General features: G+C 54.5%; 2 protein-coding genes and 1 long non-coding RNA gene across 7 annotated transcripts; 2 read left to right on the top strand and 1 right to left on the bottom strand.

Moving 5' to 3' along the window:
• Positions 1–409: 409 nt before the first annotated feature.
• SIGMAR1 (sigma non-opioid intracellular receptor 1) lies at positions 410–3,164 on the top strand. Of its 5 annotated transcripts, none has more exons than XR_001895744.2 (4): positions 410–689; positions 816–969; positions 1,146–1,238; positions 2,051–3,164. XR_001895744.2 is itself a non-coding variant. In XM_003911561.3 (4 exons), exons 1-4 carry the CDS (start codon positions 539–541, stop codon positions 2,275–2,277), a joined length of 672 nt encoding a protein of 223 aa, XP_003911610.1. In that variant the 5' UTR covers positions 414–538; the 3' UTR covers positions 2,278–3,164. The 5 variants fall into 5 exon arrangements, 3 of the variants coding, with proteins under 3 accessions (XP_003911610.1, XP_021783122.1, XP_009186864.1); XR_002517537.1 differs by having other exon boundaries at positions 1,969–2,077; XM_003911561.3 differs by having other exon boundaries at positions 414–689; positions 816–1,016.
• A 4,847-nt stretch (positions 3,165–8,011) lies between these two features.
• Positions 8,012–17,076, top strand: ARID3C (AT-rich interaction domain 3C). The gene is made up of 8 exons (XM_003911584.5): positions 8,012–8,878; positions 9,707–10,093; positions 12,278–12,350; positions 14,090–14,273; positions 14,424–14,713; positions 15,595–15,777; positions 16,015–16,104; positions 16,566–17,076. Exons 1-8 carry the CDS (start codon positions 8,198–8,200, stop codon positions 16,664–16,666), a joined length of 1,989 nt encoding a protein of 662 aa, XP_003911633.2. The 5' UTR covers positions 8,012–8,197; the 3' UTR covers positions 16,667–17,076.
• On the bottom strand, positions 11,623–17,451 carry LOC116270038. Its single transcript, XR_004177923.1, has 3 exons — positions 17,366–17,451; positions 16,834–17,018; positions 11,623–11,707 (listed from the first exon to the last, which is right to left on the bottom strand). It is a non-coding gene; the product is annotated as an uncharacterized LOC116270038 (long non-coding RNA).
• Between the last annotated feature and the right edge of the window lie 125 nt (positions 17,452–17,576).

The following is a 17,576-nucleotide window of genomic DNA, read 5'->3' as shown; positions in this document are numbered from 1 at the left end:
GTGCCCCCTCTGCGCGCTCTTAAAGACACAGTTCAGGTGTCACTGCCTCTGGAATGCCCACCCTAGGGCTCCCAGCTTGAACTGCCTCCCCTCCCCTTCAGTCCTGGTAAAGGAGGGCCCTAACAATCGTTGAGTCCCAGAAGGCTCCACTTCCGGGTTCGTCTGCTTCAACCAGCCAGTGAGCTCGGGCGAGCCAGTCCATTCTGGGTCTCACTACCCCCACCCCTATCCGTATGTAGAGTGGCGCTAGGTCAGACCTCGCCTGAAGACCCTGCCATCTGCAGCTGGGCGACTTAGCCCCGCCCCCTCGCCGCCCTTGCGCGGCACCGCCCCACTCTTCCGTGCTCCCCCCGAAGAAATGGTTCGACCAAAGGGGCGGTGCCAAGGTGACTGGCCGCTCCTATTGGTCAGGGCGAACCGTACCACGGCGGTGGCGGGGGAGCGCTTCGTGGGCAGCCGGCGGGCTCCGAGGCGGTGAGTGCAAAGCCTCAGACCCCGGCTCGCTCCTGCGTTGCGCCGTGCTAGGCCGCCCGCCGGGATGCAGTGGGCCGTGGGCCGGCGGTGGGCGTGGGCCGCGCTGCTCCTGGCTGTCGCAGCGGTGCTGACCCAGGTCGTCTGGCTCTGGCTGGGTACGCAGAGCTTCGTCTTCCAGCGCGAAGAGATAGCGCAGTTGGCGCGGCAGTACGCTGGTGAGCGGGCAGAGGGCGGGGAGGGGAGCGGCCGGCCCGGGAGCGGAGCCTAGGGTTCCGAAGGCGCCATCCCCGGACCCAGGACCGGTGCCGGCCCTGACTCCGCCGCCCCTCTGCCTCCGCCAGGGCTGGACCACGAGCTGGCCTTCTCTCGGCTGATCGTGGAGCTGCGGCGGCTGCACCCAGGCCACGTGCTGCCCGACGAGGAGCTGCAGTGGGTGTTCGTGAATGCGGGTGGCTGGATGGGCGCCATGTGCCTTCTGCACGCCTCGCTGTCCGAGTATGTGCTGCTCTTCGGCACCGCCCTAGGCTCCCGCGGCCACTCGGGTCAGTGCTAGCGGCGGGCCGGATTGGGAGGCTGGGGTTGTAGAGGGGCCCATGCCCTCCTGTCTGATGTTTGGCTGGGCCGTGCGATGGCGCGAATACCCTGATAGTGTCCATGCGATTGTCACTCAGGGCGCTACTGGGCTGAGATCTCGGATACCATCATCTCTGGCACCTTCCACCAGTGGAGAGAGGGCACCACCAAAAGTGAGGTCTTCTACCCAGGTGGGTAAGAAGGCTCTGTCAGAGAAGTGAGTGCCTTCACGCGGGGGGTGCCCACAATTGCGGGGAGCATGGCATGGAAAAGTAGTGTGTTGGGGGGCCCTCCTCATAGTTCCCTTCCTCCACCCTCCCATAAGCCACAGGTGATTGGTTGGGGCAGAGCTGAGGGACTCTTGCTTTCCTCCGTCAAGGGGAAACAAAACATAACAACTTCCTGTTAAACATGTCTGATTTTTATCTGCCCAGGCACAATTTTGCCCAGACAATATTCCAACAACTGTTGGGGAGACAGTGGGTAATCAGAAATGCTCTCAATACTCCAAAAGACAATACAGACAGTTATCTTTTTTTTTTAAATAGTGCAACAATTTGCTTAAGAAATAGAGCATTGGACTTCCCAGTACATTTGAGGTTGGGTGTATGCATCGCAGGCATGGTGGTTGAACAGCTACACTTTTCAGATAAAGCCTCACAAGTCCTGGAACTACCCCTTTCCTAGCTACAAGCCCAGCCCAGGTTTAGCTAAATTTCTGCTTGTTTCGAGTGAGGCTTGGGAGTGCAGACTTCCATACAGTGGGCCCGTGGCCAAGCGAGGTAGCCGTCTATGGCTTCCCCCAAGAGAGGACATGGGTCAGATGATGCCACAGAACATTTAGGAGTAGCCGTATGGGCCAGCCCAGTGAGGTAGGGCCTTTTGTTTTTCTGAAGCTCCCTCTCCATTCCCCACCCCTAGTTAGTCCATGGGCCAGGAAAGCAGCAGCCATGGAAGGGCAAGGCAGAGCTGGCTCTTCACTTGGGTGCTCCCTGTCCCCCAGGGGAGACGGTAGTGCATGGGCCTGGTGAGGCAACAGCTGTGGAGTGGGGGCCAAACACATGGATGGTGGAGTACGGCCGGGGTGTCATCCCATCCACCCTGGCCTTCGCGCTGGCCGACACTGTCTTCAGCACCCAGGACTTCCTCACCCTCTTCTATACTCTTCGCTCCTATGCTCGGGGCCTCCGGCTTGAGCTCACCACCTACCTCTTCGGCCAGGATCCTTGACCAGCCAGGCCTGAAGGAAGACCTGTGGATGGACAGGAGCGGGCAGGCCCGCACATATCCACTTGCTGGAGCCCATGTTTACAGACAGGGACATACACCATGCAGATCCTGAATTCCTGCTGTATGAGCAGGGATATCCATGCTCATGTATCCAAACACAGAGAACCATGGGAACTAATGAGACACATATAGATACTGAGACCTGTGTGTACAGTAGGACCATGCACTCATACCCATCTGGATAGGGAGCCCCTGGTATACCAAGGGAGCCAGTTGTGTTCAAATACACACATCACAAGCTTGACTCACTAACTCAGGCCTTTCCAGAGCTCCACAGCTTCCCACCCCCTCCCCACCAAACTGGGGTTCTGGAGTTAAGGATGGGGGAGGGTATTATACTGCCTCAGTCTGACTCCTCAACCCAGCAGCAATTTGAGGGGATGAGGGGGAAGAGGAGCTGCCTTTTGGAGGCCCCCTTCACCTGCAGCTATGATGCCCTTCCCCTTCTCCCCTGTCCTCACCATATGCCTTATCCCCATTCTACTCCCCTGCTATGCAAGTGCCCCTGTGGCTTGTCCCCAACCCCCTCGGCAACCAAGCTCCGCTGGGGAACCAGAGTAATGTGAAGAATGCTTGAAGTCAGCATCTTCCATTCCAGAAAGGCCCCCATTCTTCCTTTGGGGATATGATGCAGAAGCTGGTTTCAGCCCAGGACCCGCCACTGAGGAGGGGATCTAGGCAGGTGGGCCTGATTCCAAGGGGGCCTTCCTGGCCTGGAGAAGGCCTTTTACACACACAACACACACACATACATCACAGTTTTCAGACAGCCCCTGCTGCATTCTCTGTCCATCTTTCTGTTAATAAAGATTTGTTGATCTGTTCCATCTTTTTGTGTGTCTGAGCAGCCGGAAAAAGCCTCTGACTCCTGGGGACCTCAGGAAGATCTCTCTCTTGCTGTGTGATTCATGGTTTTGTTTTGTTTTGTTTTTTTAAGAGATGGGGTCTCCTCTGTTGCCCAGGCTGGAGAGTGGCACAGCGACATGATCATAGCTCCCTGCAGCCTTGAACTTGTGGTCCCAAACAATCTTCCTGCCTTAGCCTTATGAGTAGCTGGGACTATAGGCAAATGCCACCATACCTGGTTAGCTTTTTAAATTTTTTTTAGAGACGGGGTCTTGCTATGTTGCCCCAGCTGATCTCCAGCTCCTGGCCTCAAGTGATCTTCCCTTAGTCTCCAGAGTAACTGGGATAACAGAAACAAGCCACTGTGCCTTACAAGACAGTGGCTTTTGACTAGTAGGGACTATATACTTGAGTGTGCCTTAGAATCACCTAAGACACTCTTTGAGTCAGTAGCTCAGACTATTGAGCTCCATTGCCAGAGATCAGCCTGTTCACTGATTCTCTCCAACACAGCTGTGAATGCCACAATTTGAGAAATTCAGGGCAGGGTGGCCTGGAGTGTGTCTTGGCCTTACCTCTGCCGGTGGGATCCTGGGAACAGTCCTAAGAATCTTCCCCTGGATGGCCACAGGGTGGCAGTGTGCACCCACTTTTTAGCTGAAAGGCATAGTTGTTCTCAGTTGGCTTTTTTTCGGGGCTCCCAGCGTGGTGTCTGCCCCCACCCAGAACAGGAGTTCCTCCAGTCTATGGTCTACCTTCTTCAGGACCCACCACTAATGTGGAGGCTCCCACAGTGAAAGGCAGGCACACTACCTGGCAGTATGTGAGGTAGGTAGGGCCAGGATTCAGGTAAGGCAAGAGAGGTGCCTAAAGTGCATTCATTCCCAGAGACCCTGCTCTTGCCTTAACTTCTGCATCCTACACACCAAGTATGCCTCACCCTCATCCTGGCCCTGTTCTGAGGGTAAGGCATAGATCACTCCTGCTTCTCAGGATTCCTGGTATTTTAAAAACGGAAGAAACATGGTTATAAAAATTAGATATTTTAAGATTTTAATGAACACAAATCTGAAAGACTATATGTATAACTGCATTTAGAAACAACAACTGAATGTGGAGTCCAGGTAAGTTGGCCATCCTGACCCGGACTCTTCACCCCCATTACCACCGTGTCAGGCATAGTAGGCTCTGGCTGGCTCCTATCCATTGACCCCAGGTTGCAAAGCCATGCCTCCTTGGGGGATTCCTACTCTGTAACCCAGCTCTGCCTCTAGGCTCAGAGTCCACATGTCAGGGATGACCCAGCTTGCCCTGTCATTCCTCCCAAACGTCCACAAAGGGCTAGGCTCCCAGGCCCCTCCTAGTCTCTGCTGCTAAATCTGTTGGTCATTTCATAATTCTCAGCTTTCATTTGACACAGGTAATCACTCTGAAGGCACTCTTAGCTTCTGGGACACTACTCTTCCTTTTCTGGATTTTTTTTTTTTTTTTTAGTAGAGACAGAGTTTCACCACATTGGCCAGGCTGCTCTTAAACTCCTGACTTCAAGTGATCTGCCCGCTTGGCCTTACAAAGTGCTGGGATTACAGGTGTGAGCCACTGCACCCAGCTACTGGATTCCTATCTCCTCATTCTCTGACTTTCTTGGGCTTAGTCCTCAAACCTCTTCTCTGTTTACACCCCTTCCCAGGTGATTCTGTGACTTTACCATCTATATATCTTGACTTCTAAATTTCTGTCTCAGCCTAAATCTCTTCCCTGAGCACCGGAGTTGGAAATCTTACTGCCTTCATCTCTACTCAACATCTCCACTTGACTGTCTAATAAGGTATCTCAGATTTGAGATATCCAAAGCAAACCAAATTCCCAACCCCACACCACCACCATCTTGTAGTCTTTACTCTCTGAATTAAGGGCACCTACATTTACCCAGCTGCCCAGAGTCATTTTGGACACGTCTGTTTCACGTCCCAGATGCGATCCATCATCAAATACTGTTTTTGTCTGCAGAATATATCCAGACTCTAACCGTGTCTTCTCACCTCCACTGCCCCCACCCTGGTCTAAGACACCATCATCTGTTGCCTATAGACTATCGCAATGGTCCCTTAACTGATCACACATGCATCCTGTGTGGAGGGTTCTCCTTGCAGCAGCCAGTCAGACTTTCACTCTCTGCCGAGACATATCCAATGGCTTTCCATCTCATTCTGTCCTTTCACTCCTTACAAGGGCCTACTCCAAGGCCCATGTTTCCTCTGATCAGACATTCCAACCGCTCACCCCTTCAGTCCCCCTATTCCGACCCAGTGGCCTCCTTGCTTTTCTTCCAACACATCAAGCAAAATTCTGTCCCAGGATATTTGCACCTGCTATTCTGACCGCAGTGCTCGTCCCAAGGTATCCACATAGCCATAGCTGTCTTCCTCCCCTCCTTCAATTCCTGCTCACTGAGTTCTTCAACACTTATATAATATTATCTCTTGCATGGTGATTTTAAATACCTTCACAAAATTTTTGATGCTCTGTCCTTCAAGAGATGAAGCCTAAATTCCTTCCCCTTGAGTGGGCTAGACTCAATTATGTACTTTCACAAATAATGTGGCAGACATAACAGTGTGTGACTTCTAGGACTAGGCCATAAAAAGCATTGCTGCCTAAAGAGTCTCTCTTGGATCATTCTGGGGGAAACCAACTGCCATGTTGAGAGGACATACAACCAATCCTATGGAGAGGCCCACATTGCAGGGAAACAGGCCCCCTGCCAAGGGCCATGCAAGTGAGCCATCTTAGAAGTAGATCCTCCAGTCCCAGTCAAACCTTCAGATGACTGCAGCCCTGGCCAACCTTTTTACTACAGCACCTTAGAGGATAATGAGTCAGAACCATCCAGACCCACAGAATTGTGAGAAAATAAATGTTTTTTGTTTTAAGCTGCTAAATTATGGGGAGATTTGTCACACAGCAATAGGTAACTAATGCCCCCCTTCTGTTCCCCCCAACGCAGCTACATTTTTCTGCATGGTGCTTATCACTATCTGACACACTGTATATTTCCCCCACTTAGAATTGTACCATTATAATAAGGACTTTGTTTTATTTGCTCCTGTGTCCAACAGTGCCTGGCAAAAAAATAAAAATAATAATAAATATGTGTTGGATGAATGAAGCATGGGTCTCTGAAGGTCTAGGTCTGTCTCTGTCTCTGTGAGGTATAGGACCAGACTGTGGGTGTGAGAGGCAGCCTTTCCTTTTCACAGACGAAGAGAGATAAACCAAGTCCCAGTCAAGCATATTCCTTCCCCTCAGCCCTTCCCAGTTGTAGCCCTCCTGGCCCAGACCCCAAAAGTGGATTAACTTCGCTTGATTGATTTGGGAGCTGTGGGAGTGACTGCCCAGTCCCTTGCCCGTCAATCCAAACCCTACAAAGCACTCTCCAAACACTCAGAACTGGAATTTCCCCAAGCCAATTCCTACCTTTCCAGGAAGACTCTGACCACCTACCTTTGTCCATGCACCTTCTCTGAACAGCCAGGGGAAGCTGTGGTGGGGGAAAGGGAGCAAGCAGGGCACAAGGGTTCTGTGGATCGCTACCCTCTGCTCTCCAGTCTTCCAGTAGACTTCCGGGGCATGTCTGTCTGCCTGGCACATTCACTGATTCTCCCCTCCCAGCATCAGGGAGGGTTGGGCAGAGGAGGAGGCTTGGCTCTGCCCCAGGATACTCACACCAAACAAAGCCACGGGGGAGGAGGCGTCAGTACCGACAGGAGCTTCTGGAGGCTGGGGGGTTCTGATGGGCTCAGAGGTCTGAAATCTGAGGTGGAGGACACTGGGGCAGCCAAAGGTATGAATGGGGCTGAGCCTCAGCATGGCCAGGAATGGGCCATAGGGAACCAGGACTTAGTGCTGCAGTAGGAGCTGCGCATAGAAGGGTGCAGAGAAGGGTGGTGGCTGGAGGCAGGGAGAGCAGGGAGGAGGCACCCACCATGGGATCCTGGTCAGAAGAGCTGGTGGTTTGAGCCAGAGCAAGCTGAGGCTGAGAGAAGTGGACTGATTGGGGGAGGACAAGGGAGGAGGGAGGACACAAAGGTCGCGTCAGGATTCCTGCCTTCTGGGTGTGAGGTCAGAAGACAGTCCCTGGTGCCACAGTTTCGTACCTATGCAGGTGTCACCCCTACAGACACCTGCTGTTCACTTACACACTTGGCATAACCTCACCTCGCTTTGGTAGGTGGTCCCCTTGGGCACAGGAAGAAATAGGAAGTATGAGGATGCCTGGGAGGAGTGGGGTTCAGGCTGTTCAGAGCAGAAATTCTGAGAAGCCTGCCACTCAGAACCCCCAAATAAGGAACGGCATTTCAGCATCTTGGGAATAGTTTGGGGGAGGGCGTAAAGCAGTGGGCTGAGGGGGTCTGGAGATACACATGTGGGAGTCAGGCATACATGGGTGGAGAATGTGTGTGAACATGGGCGAAGTGCTGTTCACTGTTGAAACAAACCTATGATGAGTACCAGAGGTTCATTACACTATTCACTTGTCTGTGTTTCAAAATTTTCATAATACAGGCTGAGCACGGTAGCTCATGCCTGTATTCCCAGCACTTTGGGTGGCTGAGGTGGGTGGATCACTTGAGGTCAGGAGTTCAAGACCAGCCTAGCCAAAATGGTGAAACCCCATCTCTACTAAAAAGAGAAAAATTAACCGGGCCTGGTGTTGGGTGCCTGTAATCCCAGCTAATCCCAGCTATTCAGGAGGCCGAGGCAGGAGAATCACTTGAACCTGGGAGGCAGAGGCTGCAGTGAGCCCAGATTGCGCCACTGTACTCCAGCCTGGGTGACAGAGTAACACTCTGTCGCAAAAAAAAAAAGGAAAAGAAAATAAAATGTCCCTAATAGAATGTCAAAAGAGACAAAACCTGTGTGTGGCTGTGTATCTGCATGCGTTGAGTGTGCAGTCAGCTTAAAGACCTCTGAGTGTGTGTGAGTGCATCCTTGTGGGTCCACCACCGTGTGCATGCATGTGTGCAAACCGCAGCATGCCTGCAGTTGGGGACAGCGCGTGGGCAGGGCAGGGGTGGTCAAGGCAAGGGGAGAAGCTTCTATTCTGACCAGACCCTCCACGCACACCCAAGCATCTTGCAGAGGGATTCCCCTCCTGATCGCAGCCTGCCCAGGCCATTGGCACTGTGGTGACCATGTCACCGAACATGTGAGACTGGGCAGCTGTGCGCCTGAACTTGTGACAAGGTGCGTTGGTGTGTGGACGCGGCTGTTTGTGTGTGGAAGCCCAGTGCTGAGTGTGGGTGTCGGGGCACGACTTGTGAGGCTGGGCGGGGCTCTGGTCCAGAGTCCGGTGGCGGTGGAGCCCTCACTTTCGCACGATTCCCCTGCAGCTCTCCAGCGCCCCCTGCCCCCGAAGCTGGCTGGAAGGAAGGTGGGAGACACCTGTTGGGTGGCTGAGAGCGGCAGAGTCCGCAGGGGCCTCTCCCCATGCGCCCCGCCCGCCCTGTCCGGCTCGGGTCCCGCCCCCGCGGCCGCCGCAAGCAACGCGGCGAGTGAGCGCACAGCGGCCAGAGGAGCGCAGGGCGGCGGGAGCGCACCGCGGGGACCCAGCCGAGGCCAGGGCCGCCAGGGAGGCGGGCAGAGCAAAGGCAGCGCCGTGGAGACGCCGGGGGCAGCGGGCCACGCCAGGCAGGTGAGTGCGGCCGCGGGGCCCCCGGAGCGAGGGAGCGGGGCGTCGCGACTCCGCCGCCTCCTGCCCATCCGTGCCCGTCCCAGGCTCTGCCCCACCGCCCTCCATCCCGGCGACTCCTTGGTCCCTGTCCTCTGCCCCTCTCTCCGGCTGTTTTCCCCGTCCTGTCTCAGTCGGTCCCTCTCTATTTCACTATCTCTTTCTAATTTCTCTTTTCTGTCTGCTTCCTGCTGTCTTGGTCTTTTCCTGTCTCTCAACACCTGCCTCACTATTTGTCTATCTCCGCCTCTGTCTCTCCGTTTCTGTCCGTCTCTGAGTTACCTGTCACTTAGGTCTTTTATCTCTTGCTCCTCTACCTCTCTTACCCTCCCTGTCTCTCTACCCAATATTCTATCTCTCTCCATCTCTGTCTCTCTATCCTGTCTCTGCCTGATATTTCTGCCTCTCTGCATCTTGGTCCCTCTCAGTCTCTGTGTCACCCCACTTCTTTCTCTCCTGTCACCCTGTTCCATCTCTATTTTCACATCTTCCTGTCATTGTCTCTGTCGGACATCCCCCCTTCTCCTTTTCTTTCTCTCTCCCTCCCTTCACCATTTCCCGATGTCTCTTGGTCCCTGTCACCCTCTCTGATCTGCTCACTCTTCCAGTCCTCAGTCAATGGCCATTTCTGATTCCCAGGGTCTGGTCCTGTTTCTGTTCACCTCTGGGAAAGCCATCTTTCTGCCTCTTTCCTTGTGACTCCTGCACTTCCCTGAATCCATGACCACCTCCCCCTGTGTTGGGGACTATGGGGGCAGCAGGGCCCAGCACCCATAATTCCCTCCCCCACAGGCGGCCCTTTCCTCGGGGTCCCGCCTGGTACCAGGGCCCCCTTCAGCTGGGGGACTGCGCCTGGAAGCTGTCATGGAGGCCCTGCAGAAGCAGCAGGCAGCTCGGCTGGCCCAGGGGGTGGGGCCATTGGCCCCTTCACGCTCGCTGCTGCCACCCGGGCCTCCCCTGCCTGACCACCGGACCCTACAGGCCCCTGAGGGGGCCTTGGGGGAGGTTGGGACTGAGGAAGAGGAAGATGCTGAAGATGAGGAGGAGGGGGAGGAAGCCAGGGCAGAGGAGGAGGCAGCTGAGGAGAACCATCCAGGGGCCCAGGGCCCCAGCTCACCTTCTAGCCAGCCCCCTGGACTCCATCCCCACGAGTGGACCTACGAGGAACAATTCAAGCAGGTAGGACCTACGCCCTCGATGTCCGGCCCTCTCCCCTATCTCCCTCTTCTGGCGAAAGCAGAGCCAGGTGATAGCAGTCTCTGCAAGATGAAAAGAGACACAGAGACACGGAGACCTAGAGAAAGACAGAGGGAAGATTGGAGGATAGTGACAGGGAGGGAAAGACAGATGCCTGGCTAATTTTTTAAAATATCTTTTGTAAAGACAGGGTCTGGGCCGGGCGCGGTGGCTCAAGCCTGTAATCCCAGCACTTTGGGAGGCCGAGACGGGCGGATCACGAGGTCAGGAGATCGAGACCATCCTGGCTGACACGGTGAAACCCCATCTCTACTAAAAAAATACAAAAAACTAGCCGGGCGAGGTGGCGGGCGCCTGTAGTCCCAGCTACTCGGGAGGCTGAGGCAGGAGAATGGCGTGAACCTGGGAGGCAGAGCTTGCAGTGAGCTGAGATCCGGCCACTGCACTCCAGCCTGGGCGACAGAGCGAGACTCTGTCTCAAAAAAAAAAAAAAAAAAAAAAGACAGGGTCTCCTTGTATTGCCCAGGCTGGTCTTGAACTCTTGAGCTCAAGTGATCCTCCCACCTCGGCTTCCCAAAGTGCTGAGATTACAGGCATGAGCCACCATGCCCAGCCAGGTGTAGGGAAGGCAGTCTGGGGGCTGGGGATTCCTACCTACCACCCTACCTACCTTCTCACACATCAAGTCACAAGGTCATATTCCGGGGACCAGTGGGGGTGTCCCAGTTGCTTCCTCTGTCTTCGGAAGCAGAATGGAGGTTATCACTCCCTTGGCAGGTTGATACACCTCTCCTTTCTTTCCTGTCACATCCCCCTAACCCCAGCCCCATGCAAATCTTCTCCCTGGCCTGAGTTCCATGGATGATAGTTCCCAGCCTGTGATAGCCACTACAGCCGCAGTATGACTATAGGGCTCCTCTGCAACTCAGAATGACAAGACTTCATTCACAGGGCCTTAATCTGAGGTTCTTTCTCCCTGGAGAACCCCTCTGGGTGTTATTCTAAGGACACTACTCAAGGCTGTCACTACGAAGGTGTTACACAGGGCTATGACTCCAGGTGTGCCATTCTGGTGGTGTTAACTTGTAGGATGTTGGTCTGGGTATATTCGAAAAGTGTTAATCTGTGAGTAGTATTCTGGCATTGGTGTAAAACTGAGTGTTACTCAGGGCTCTGTTCTGGATATATGGCTCTAGAGACTGTTTCTCCTAGGTATAATTCTAGGGGTTATTACTTGGAGAGTGTATGTATTATTTGTGGGTATCCATCTAAGACTTAGGGCTCAGTTTTTGTGGGAATGTGGCTCTAAAGGTGGATCTGGGGCTTATTACTCATGGGTATTTTGTTTGTTTTTTATTCTGAGGATTCTTATGGGGATGATATGACAGAATATTATCTATAGGTGTTACTCAAGGACTGTTACTCTGGGTCAGTGACTCTAGGGGTGGTTCCCTTGGCTGGTATTCGGGAGTTGATACAGGAGGTGGGACTCCAGATTACCAGGAAGAGTTGAGCTGGTCTGTGGATCCTTCAAACTCTGACCCCACAGGGCCACTGCCTCTCTAGCAGCTTCCGTAGTAGGTAGGGTAACTGCCTCTGAAAGGAAATCAGACCAGAAGATGAGCTGAAGGGCACTGGGTGTCAACCCAGGAGCTTCTGAGCATCACCCTGCCTGAGGGGTGGGTTAGAAGCATCTCTGCCATTCACTCACCCCCAGCCCTGGCATACAGGGATGTGAACAGCATGAAGTCCTTGCATGAATGAATCAGAGCATCAGATATATGTTTGTCTCCTCAGTCTGGAATACAACCCCAGCCTAGCTTCCTTCCTGGGACTCTAAATTTCCCATGAGGGTGGGGGAAGACTGGGCCCCAGAGGGCAGGCTGAGCCTCCAAGCTCCATCCTGTTCCTCTCTTCCCTTACTCCCTAGATGGGTGGTTTGAATGGCCGAGGGCACCACTACCAGTACCAGTCTCTGTATGTACTAGAAAAGGCACCCCTGCCCGCCCCTAGGCGGAGAGAGCCTAATGCTAATGCCAGGGAGTCCACATTGAGATCCTACTGACTCCTTCAGCTAGGGACCCTTGTTCAGGGTACAACCTGAATTGGGGTCTAGGGAGGGAGGGGGGTCAGCAGAGCTGTAGAATGACCCCAATCCTTCCCCAGCTGTATGAGCTCGATGCAGACCCCAAGAGGAAGGAATTTCTGGATGACCTGTTTAGCTTCATGCAAAAGAGGGGTGAGTGGCATGACATGGGGGAAGGGCCCTGGAATTGCCCCCTTACCACGTTTGAGGAAACCCGGTTGGGTTCTCCCTGCAGAGGCCTGAGCTTGGCAGCACCTGTCCTTTGGGCCCTCAATAGCGTCTTTAACCTCTGACCCTGCCCCCCTCCTCCACCCCAGGATTAATTAGCGGCCAGCCCACTGGCAGGTTAATGAGTGTGGGATCAATTGGGAGGGTGGGAGGGGGAACTGATGGGAGGCTGGCCTGGGGTGGGAGGGTCCCAGAATCAGAGGGCTGAAAATGCCTTGGTTCTCTGTCAAGGGTCCTTCCTTCAGTCATGTCTTCCCTGTTTTCCCTTGATTAAGGCAGGTTGCACCTCATGTGCTCTACAGCAGGAAGGACTAGGATTAGACTGGAGGAAGGACTTCCCAAGGGGTGGGCTGGGGACTATGTGAGTTGAGGCTGTGCACTATGTGAGTTGAGGCTGTGCAGGAGGAGAAATTCCTTTCCAGGAATGTCAGAGCTGGAGGAGAACGCAAGAAGGGTCTAGGAGGGCATCAGGGTGGGTGGCAGTCCATCACTTCAGCTTCTCCCCAGATTCATGGGACGGAACACTGACTCATTATCTCTCTCTACAAAGCTAATTAACTCACTCAGAGCGCAACCTGATAAGCCGCTAATTAACTGGCTGCACTGTCCGCCCCCCCCCCCCCTTTTAGTGCAGCTGCTGGCCCACTTCCCGCCCCCGGCCCTCGCCCTAGCCCCAGCACCCCTTTCGGGTCCCTTGCTTCCCTGGGACCCTCAGTAGGGCCCTAAGTCCTTTTGGTTCCCAGGGAGGCCCATTCTGGTTCCAGTGTCCCCTCTCTGGCCCTTCCTCGAGGCCTCCCCTCCACTGGGGTAGCGGGTGTGAACCGATCTCAGCATTGCCTGCCCGCCCCTCCCCACTAGCTCTGCCTCCCTTCGGTCCCTGCCTCCCACCGCTCCAGTTGCAGGGGGAGGGGGTCCCGCGGGGCCGATAATTTTCCCCCATTAATCAGGCCGCAGCTAATTGTTCGGGTCCAAAGGCGCGGCGGAAGGGGACGGGATCGGTAAGGAATTAACTGGGGCCCATCGCTCAGCGCAGACAGGCCCCTTTGTCAGGACTGGCCGGCGGGGGCGGCGCGGGCTGCGGAGTCGGCGGGCCGAGGCGGGAGCTGATTCTTCTCCCGCCCGTCATCCCCCAGCCTTGGGCAGCCACCCGGGGGCTGCTGCTTAGGGGAGGCCGGCTCTTCAGCACTGTCCGGAAGTCCTTCCTGCGGTCTACCCCAGGGGACAGCAAACTAAAGTTTGCAGGCCAAACCCAGCTGCCTGCAAGATAAGAATGGTTTTTACTTATTTAAATAGTTGGGGGACAAAATTAAAAGATGAATAACATCTCCAGACTGGTGAAATTCGAATTTCAGAGTCTATATTATTGGAACACAGCCGCATCCATTCCTTTAGGTATTCTCTATGGCCGCCTTTAGGCTACAATGACAGCGTTGAGTAGTTGTGACAGAGATCATTTAGCCATCTGGCCTTTTACAGAACTTTGTCCATCCCTGTGCTAGCCTCCTGTCCTTCCTGCTAAAATAGAGGACCTGGGGTTCCGTGGGCTCTGACCAAGTCTCCCTCTTTCCCGCCCTCCCCGGGGCTCCCGCCCCGTATCAGTCCCCGGGGATGCTGTAGACAGGGTCTTAGTCTCAGTGTCCTGACTGCAGCCCGCTCCCCACCAGGGACGCCAGTGAACCGCGTGCCCATCATGGCGAAGCAGGTGCTGGACCTGTACGCTCTGTTTCGTCTGGTGACCGCCAAGGGCGGCCTGGTGGAAGTCATCAACCGCAAAGTGTGGCGGGAAGTCACGCGCGGCCTCAGCCTACCCACCACCATCACCTCGGCCGCCTTCACTCTACGCACCCAGTAAGGCCAGGGGCGCTAGCGGAAGGGAAGGGGGCACGGGGTCGGGCTGGGGCGGGGAGGGGAGGGTCCCCGGGCGGGCGTCCGGGTGTGGGACTTGACCAGCTGGGCCCAGACACTCCCACACACTCACCGCCCACTGTCCGCCCCTAGGTACATGAAGTACTTGTACCCGTACGAGTGCGAGACTCGAGCGCTCAGCTCCCCAGGGGAGCTCCAGGCCGCCATAGACAGCAATCGGCGCGAAGGCCGTCGCCAGGCTTACACCGCTACTCCACTCTTTGGCTTGGCAGGGCCGCCCCCTCGGGGCGCTCTGGGCCCTGCCTTGGGTGCCGGCCCCGCCCCTCGGGCGACCCCATCCAGCCCCGGCCCCGCCCAGGGTTCCGCCTCCGGCCTGCCAGCGCACGCATGCGCTCAGTTGAGTCCAAGCCCTATTAAGAAAGGTGCGAGGGGAGAATGGTGGAGGTTTAAGGGTCTCTGAGGTTTAGGTGGGCGCTAAGATATAGCAACCATTAAAATGTGGGGACTGAGGTCTGGGAGCAGTAAGGTCTGACGGGCCTCTGAAGTTTGGGGGTCGCAAAGGTTTAGGGGTCCTGAGGTTTGCGGTCAAATGAGCGCTTTGGGGTATGGGTTACTGAGGTGTGGGGGCTGAAGTTCAGGAAAAGGTCCTTTTTTTTTTTTTTTTTTTTTTTTTTGAGACGGCGTCTCGTTCCGTCGCCCAGGCTGGAGTGCAGTGGCGCGATCTCAGCTCACCGCAACCTCCGCCTCCCGGGTTCAAACGATTCTCCTGCCTCAGCCTCCCGAGTAGCTGGGACTACAGGCGCCCGCCACCACGCCCGGCTAATTTTTTTTTTTTTTCTTTGTATTTTTAGTAGAGATGGGGTTTCACCATGTTAGCCAGGATGGTCTCGATCTCCTGACCACGTGATCCGCTCGCCTCGGCCTCCCAAAGTGTTGGGATTACAGGCTTAGCCACCGCGCCCAGCCAGGAAAAGGTCTTTTAATCACAGCAGCTCCATTCCACACCTGTCCACCCAGTGCTCCTATTTGCATATAGTTTGTGCCTCTTGTGACCTGGATTATTTAATAACCAACAGTCGAAAACAACCCCCAAATTCTCTAGACATGTACATTGATCCTTTGGGCTCTAGAGAAAAGCTTCAGCGCTTCCAGACTGAGGCTCTGGATGGGAAGATAGATGGAATGAAGGATGAGAGATTGGTACATGAGCTTGAGTTACCTCTTTTGGTCCCAGGCCTGGGGGAGAACCAAATGCAGAGATGGGTTGGTTTGGCCAGGGGAGCTGAATAACCTGTTCTTCCAGAGGAGAGTGGAATTCCAACCCCTCGCCTGGCACTGCCTGTGGGCCTGGCATTGGGACCTACACGGGAGAAACTGGCACCAGAGGAGCCCCCAGAAAAGAGAGCTGTGCTGATGGGGCCCATGGACCCACCTCGACCTGGCATGCCCCCCAGTTTCCTGCCCCGTGGCAAGGTTCCCCTGAGGGGTGAGGAGGGGTTTGTTGTGAGGGGGCTTCGGGACTGTACACTGAGGGAGGATTGACCCATCACCTGATAGGTGTTAGAGACGGGGCAGACAGATTCCTTTATAGACAATTGTGTGAGTATACGTGTGGGGCTGAAGTGGAATGGGGGCTGTCTACAGGGATGGAGGGGGGAAATTCTATTAATAAGTCTGAAGTCTGATTCTCCAAAATGTGATTCCTCTGCCCCCTCCTGGACAGAAGAGCGGCTGGATGGGCCTCTTAATCTGGCAGGCAGTGGCATCAGCAGTATCAACATGGCCCTAGAGATCAACGGGGTGGTCTACACTGGTATGGGTACTGCAGGCTGTCTACACTGGCATGGGGTCAGGGGTATTTAGGCTGGCATGGGGATTTTAGACTTCCTCTACTAGCATGAAGTTCAGGGATATCTAAACTTGCATGGGTAACGTGGGGTTCAGGGGATTGCTAGACTGGCATGGGTTAAAGGGGGTGCCTACATGGCATGGGATCCAAGGCATGACCTCTCTGGCATGAGTACCAGGGGATGTCTGCCTTGTCATGGGCCTATGTATCAGCATAAATATTATTGTTTACCTGTTTGAGGGTATCTACATTAGCAATGGAGTCTCTTACTGACCCAAGGAGCTTGTCCTCATTGGTTTGTGGCAGGGGTACGTGTGTAGTGTTCTAGCAACCAGAACACTTACTTTTGTTCCCCTCTTCTGTTTCCATATCCTACCCCCTCCTGCTTGTTTTTGCCCTCTACCATCTCCTCACCCCTTTGCCAGGTGTCCTCTTTGCCCGCCGCCAGCCTGTGCCAGCTTCCCAGGGTCCAACCAACCCTGCACCCCCACCCTCTACAGGGCCCCCTTCCAGCACCTTCCCCTAAGAGGTCCTACTTGAAACTAAGAGTCCCAGCCCCATTGCTGAGTGGGGAAGAGTCCCCCTGCTTTGATTCTTTCCGGCTGCCCACTCTGGGACCCAGCCCTGGGAGGGGACCATACCTCCCATGCCATGTAGACTTAAAACCAAAGTTTCTTTTGATGTTACACCTACCTCACTGTAAAGGGAGGGCACCTCCTCCCCGGCCAATTCCAGCAGCATCTACTAAAGTGTTCTTCCTCCAGTAACCACTATCATCTCCTCATGTGTCCCCTCTGTCAATGTCATCTCTAGAACCCTACCCCTTTGAGTCAGCCTTGCTTCTCTTCAGGAGCCAAGTGAAAGGTTGGGTTGGGGTACTGTGAAAGAGACATCCCTCAGGTCACATCTAGACAATAAAGCTGTGATCCCTCCCTCTCTGATGCCTCCTTTCTTGTTTGGGTATGGGAGGTGGGGAGGAATGATGTGGAACATGGGCTGCCTTGGGCCAGGGCCTTTCAGAGGGGAAGGCAGAATAGCAAAGTTCCGTGAGAATAGAAGAGCTCCGTCTCTTGAATCAGACAACCTGAGTTCAAGTCCCATTTCTGTCCCTATAGTGCTGGGTGACCTTGGGCAAGTTACTTAATCAACTGAACTTTAGAAGACTCCAAAAGTTTATGGTAACTCACGGAGCCTTCTAATGATGTATCTATGGGAATGGACCTACCCTGGAACACGTGCAAACTCAGGGAATGGAGTGGGGAAAGCTCTTTGGCACCCGAAAAGCAAAGGTTGTCTTGACAACCAGGCGCTGGAAGCCGGGGAGGGCTGGTACAGAGCCGTTGCCAAGGTAATCAGCTTTTCACAGCTCCAAGCAGTAAATTCGGGTACTGAAGGGCTGAATCATGACGTCACTTCCTGCATAAAGGGCTGCTCGT

This window comes from Papio anubis, chromosome 13, assembly GCF_008728515.1.
Source record: "Papio anubis isolate 15944 chromosome 13, Panubis1.0, whole genome shotgun sequence".
Lineage (NCBI taxonomy): Eukaryota > Metazoa > Chordata > Mammalia > Primates > Cercopithecidae > Papio > Papio anubis.
Note: the sequence above shows the minus strand (reverse complement) of the source record. Positions and strands in the feature narration are given on the sequence as shown.

Coding starts and splice junctions, on each gene's coding strand:
- ARID3C (XM_003911584.5), top strand. CDS start 8,198: ATGCATGTGTGCAAACCGCAGCATGCCTGCAGTTGGGGACAGCGCGTG. Junction 8,879..9,706: donor CAGCGGGCCACGCCAGGCAG/GTGAGTGCGGCC, acceptor CCTCCCCCACAG/GCGGCCCTTTCCTCGGGGTC. Junction 10,094..12,277: donor ACGAGGAACAATTCAAGCAG/GTAGGACCTACG, acceptor ATCCTTCCCCAG/CTGTATGAGCTCGATGCAGA.
- SIGMAR1 (XM_003911561.3), top strand. CDS start 539: ATGCAGTGGGCCGTGGGCCGGCGGTGGGCGTGGGCCGCGCTGCTCCTG. Junction 690..815: donor GTTGGCGCGGCAGTACGCTG/GTGAGCGGGCAG, acceptor TGCCTCCGCCAG/GGCTGGACCACGAGCTGGCC. Junction 1,239..2,050: donor AAGTGAGGTCTTCTACCCAG/GTGGGTAAGAAG, acceptor CCTGTCCCCCAG/GGGAGACGGTAGTGCATGGG.